The sequence below is a fragment of the Vigna angularis genome, chromosome 1 (assembly GCF_016808095.1).
Source record: "Vigna angularis cultivar LongXiaoDou No.4 chromosome 1, ASM1680809v1, whole genome shotgun sequence".
Taxonomy (NCBI): domain Eukaryota; kingdom Viridiplantae; phylum Streptophyta; class Magnoliopsida; order Fabales; family Fabaceae; genus Vigna; species Vigna angularis.
The window spans coordinates 61,504,012-61,508,501 of record NC_068970.1 but is presented as its reverse complement, the minus strand read 5'-3'; the positions used below and the strand labels follow the sequence as shown (position 1 = coordinate 61,508,501).

Genomic DNA, 4,490 nt, shown 5'->3' with positions numbered 1-4,490 from the left:
TTTATATATAATTTTTTATTGCAGGTTCAGTCTAATCCAACCCATAATTTTTCTTAGAAATATTTTATACTACCAATGCCTAATCATTAAATTCAAATATAAATGTTAAATATGAGAGATAAAAAAAAGTGCAGGATGAAAGAATTTGATTTAAGAAAATATAAATAAATTTTGATTATTTTCTTTTGTTTAATGATATTATTTTATTTTATATTAAGTTCTAAGAAAAGGTTACTTTTAAGAAGAATATTATTTTTAAATGGAGTTTGTTTTAGATGGAATTACTAAAATTAAATTACATTAGTTAACTTCTTTAATTAACATACACGTTATTTTAGTTTTTGAATAGTTGAACTCGGACAAGTCTCATACTAACACACGGAAATTAAAATGATTGGACAACTTTCTGTACTATTATTAATTATAAATTAAATTAAAAACATAAAAATCAAATGTAAACTAATTCTATCAGCGCAGAGTGTCTCTTGAATAATTTGTATAATATCATCGTCAAAAGATGCAAATTAATTAATAGAAGAATAGTCATCCTTTATTTGACTATTGTTTATCCAATAATTATACGCGTTGATTTAGATATTTAGTTAACTAAGTTTATAAATATTAATTGTTTAAAAGGGAGCTTACTATTAGTCACTTCCAAAATACAGTTAAGTTGTATTGTTTTTTAATAATCTCTTAACACATCCAATAATTATACGTAGAAAGAGGTTTGATGGATTCATAATCGCTGTGAAGATTAAAGTAATCATATTTATTAAGTTTGTATTATCAGGAATAGAAACATACAATATCGGGTGGATGATCCTCATTTTCCATGATGGAGCCACATATTCTTTATTTATCTCATCTTTATCGATAAAGAACCACGGGTCATAAAACGAAAGAAAATCAAATCTGGGCGTTTGATTAGTTGAAAGAAGAGGAAGTGAACGGTTGAGATGCGAGGAGGAATGACGAAAGCTAACAAAGGGGTAAGTGGGGGGAATTTTCAATTTTTCCGTGCAATTCTTTTCTCGTACACGTAAACCTGCTCGGCACTTGCGCACACACACCAACACATCATCGTGTCAAATACCAACGAAAGCAATCACTCGCGCAGTTTCTTCTTCTTCTTCTTCTTCTTTTTTCTTTCTCGTCTTCTGTTGCTGAATTTCGATTTCTCAATTCTCAATCTCAAGGTTCCATTCTCGCTCGCCACTCCTATCTTTCTGCTGATTTCGGACTCATTACTTGCTCATATCCCCTCCTTTTCCATGCTTATCAGCTCAGCTATTGGATACTATGTCGTTTTTAATTTTTGTTTGCTGTAACTGATTTATCGTGTTTTCCCCTTTTCTTTATATTCTGTTGATACTTGATGACTGCTTCAAAATGAATTCGTTGAACTTTCTCCTGAGATTTATCTGTTTATCTGTTTCGCTTTTCTATCAATCTCTGTTTTCAAGTTTCAAATCAATCGCGGCCAGTTCTGATCGTTTTCCTCAGTATTTACTTTCTATTTAAAATTCGGTAATAGGTCTTGATGAATTTGATTGCGTTTCGGAGAGTTAGGTATAATTAGTCTCTTTCGCTGAGGTAGAGTGATTTCCACGCACGATCGTGAATTTGCGATAACTGAATGGGTTGCTGACTCTCGTGATTGCTTGCGTGTGTGGATTAGTGAGAAGTCCTGTTCTTATGATAATTAACTATGTGGAGGGATTGTACATGCATATGGTGATGAAGTTGAATTATCCACCCTGTGTGTATGTGTGTGGTTTTAAATGTAGAATCATGGTCTTTGTATTAATTAATCATCTGAAGGGGTTTTGCATGTATAAGGTGAAATGATGCACTCAGTAGCTATAATTACTTTTGGATGCTGGAGATAAGGCGTGATGGGCGGTTGCTGCTGCTGTTGTTCTTCTAAGGAGACTGTGTTGAGCGCTCCACCTGCCTACTATTATGTCAGTGTGCTTTTCATAATTGAATTTTGTGCTTTTACTTTATTTTATTTTTAGCTTTTGCCTAACTTTGCTTTTCTGAGGAGGGTTTGATTTATTGTTGCGGGACATGCATCGATTTCACTGTTTTGTGGTTGGAAAATTTTCCACTTATATTCAGTGCTTTATTTCTCTTTAACAAAACCGAAAAGGAGGGAAAGACATAGATTGTGTGATAGACAGATTTGGCACGGAAGATGCTTGTAACTTGGTTTGCCACCTACTGAGGGAAGGCTTAAGAATGTTCTCAATGAAGTCTATTCGTGTAAGAAAGGAAACTGATAATAAGTGAAGTTGATCAACATACAGTCTTCCGTTTATTATAAAGAAACATATAATTGATCCCCCAGTGATAGCTGAATGCCATCAGTTTCGTCTTTTGGGGAACTAACTGATATGATGTCACTTTGAGGACCCAATTTAGTGTCATAATAACCTTTATAGACTACTATGATGCGATCATAAAGGAAGGATGAATCATTCAACTTATTAACGCAACGCCTAATTCTTAGAGGACCAAAATGAACATTTTTGCTCATGATAAAAAATGTCAATCATATAAGGTGCAGCTTTTTAATGCTTTGTCAATGAGATTTTGAAGGCTGTTTCAAGTAACTGAGTTTATGATTGCTTTCCGTTGTTTACTATCTATGATTGTGATCTCAAAATGTTATAAAATTGCTTCATTTTCTGCATTTTCTTCTCAGCAGTATCCAAGAGCACCAGAGGAGCATGTTCCTCTATCATCTCACCAGGGTGCCGCTTCTTCTTTCTCTGGGCGACTCTTGGTTGATACTAATCTAGATACGTCATCTCCTGATACTTATAGACCTCCTCCTGCTCCTATCCCTTTCAATGTTACGTTTGGTACCACTCAAACTCCACCTGCAGCTCAAGAAATTCGTAGTGACAAGCATAATGCACCCTTGCTTTCTACAGATTCTAGTGCAATTCAAGAACCAGTATCTGGAGACAATCATGGGACCCCAGTTAAGATGGAAGAGCTGAAGGAATCAGAATGCAAAGTTCAGGCTGATCTAGAGATAGATTCTGCTAAGGGTTCTGAAATTGAACTTGCAAAGCCTGGAAAACCTGTAATTTTAGTAGAAGAGGAGGATACATGCCCAATTTGTTTAGAAGGTGATGTTCTCTTAGCTCCTTTTTTAAAAATATTTCTAGCTGATGGTATTAATCAGGTAATTTATTATGTGACAGTTATTATGTTTACTGATGACGGATGTATATCCTGTTATCCTAGCAGAATATGATGCAGAGAATCCAAAACTCGCAACAAATTGTGACCATCATTTTCACCTTGCATGCATTCTGGAATGGATGGAAAGAAGTGAAACTTGCCCTGTGTGCGATCAGGTTTCTCCCAATAATTCTCAATCTCTCTTCTATCTTCACATCATTTCGAATATGTCCTAATGAATATGATACTTTGTACAATTCTGTCTTTTTCTAATGCAGGATTTGGTTTTCAACCCTCCCATTGAATAATACATGTCAACTTAGGAGTTCAAATATAGTGTGTGTGAGAAGCGAGATTACAAAGTCATGACTTTAATATGGTAGCAACCTGAATTGATGGCTGTATTTGGATTGTTTCGTTTTCTTTGTTTTCTGGATTATTCCATTTTTTACTCACTGTCCCCTGCGTTGCAGCATACAGGAAATTGAAGGAAATATTCTCTCTTTCATAGTTTTATGAATTAGCATGTTTCAAAGTGATATCTGGATGTTACATCCGAAAACAGCAGCCAATATGATTTCTCTTGTTGATTGTAAAACTTTTGTTACATTGTCAAAGAATGGTAGGATGTTCTCTCTCTTTGATCTTTTATAAAGGTGGGAATACTAGTTCTTCGTTTGAGGTGTTACTTCACATTGTATATTTTAGGCTTAAATAAGTTCCTGGTCTTTTTGGATTGTTTTTAATACTCAATCTTTTGTTCAAGTGTTATATATTGCTTGAGTCATTTCTACTCTCAACGTCTATGTTAGTTATTCCATGTATTAGTGTTGAATAACTCTATTACCCCCATTAACATGATACGTGATCCGTGATCATATGATGCAAAATATACTCTCTTTTTTATGATAAAAATACTGAAGGATACAATTTTTTTTTTAAGAATAATTGAAAGTAGTTTTAGTGTGTTGACTTGGTTATAAATGTGCTGTCATGATATTACAGGTGTTGCCAACATTTTGGTCTTACGCAATGACCAGTTATTACATTGACACGGAAAGAAAAAATTATAAGAGCTCTGACCAACAATGAAAAAAATATTGAATACTCAAAAATATAAAATGTTGTAGGGTATTTAATTGAAAAAGAAAATTAAATTTATTTAAGCCTAAATATAAATAAATATTTAATTTAAGGATTTAAATAAAAAGCTTATAGGATATTCAACAAAAATCAATTATATATTAGGCGTATGAAACTTCTTTTAAATCTATATTTAATATTGAGATCTA

The 4,490-nt window shown here is 33.4% G+C and overlaps 1 protein-coding gene across 6 annotated transcripts; it reads left to right on the top strand.

The window, feature by feature from the left end:
* Positions 1-1,029: 1,029 nt before the first annotated feature.
* LOC108347746 (probable E3 ubiquitin-protein ligase RHB1A) lies at positions 1,030-3,886 on the top strand. Of its 6 annotated transcripts, XR_001833918.2 has the most exons (6): positions 1,030-1,199; positions 1,843-1,967; positions 2,711-3,143; positions 3,265-3,374; positions 3,477-3,577; positions 3,672-3,886. XR_001833918.2 is itself a non-coding variant. In XM_017587181.2 (5 exons), the coding sequence occupies exons 2-5, from the start codon at positions 1,899-1,901 to the stop codon at positions 3,504-3,506; spliced, it is 642 nt and encodes a 213-aa protein (XP_017442670.1). In that variant the 5' UTR covers positions 1,031-1,199; positions 1,843-1,898; the 3' UTR covers positions 3,507-3,886. The 6 variants fall into 6 exon arrangements, 5 of the variants coding, with proteins under 5 accessions (XP_017442670.1, XP_052723743.1, XP_052723748.1 ...); XM_017587181.2 differs by having other exon boundaries at positions 1,031-1,199; positions 3,477-3,886; XM_017587182.2 differs by having other exon boundaries at positions 1,035-1,199; positions 2,714-3,143; positions 3,477-3,886.
* The last annotated feature ends 604 nt before the right edge of the window (positions 3,887-4,490 follow it).

What these genes read in the sequence shown, in the direction of transcription:
- LOC108347746 (XM_052867783.1), top strand. Translation starts at nt 1,899, where the DNA reads ATGGGCGGTTGCTGCTGCTGTTGTTCTTCTAAGGAGACTGTGTTGAGC. An exon ending in CTCCACCTGCCTACTATTAT is followed by an intron (nt 1,968 to 2,713) that starts GTCAGTGTGCTT and finishes TCTTCTCAGCAG; the next exon opens with TATCCAAGAGCACCAGAGGA. An exon ending in ATGCCCAATTTGTTTAGAAG is followed by an intron (nt 3,144 to 3,264) that starts GTGATGTTCTCT and finishes TTATCCTAGCAG; the next exon opens with AATATGATGCAGAGAATCCA.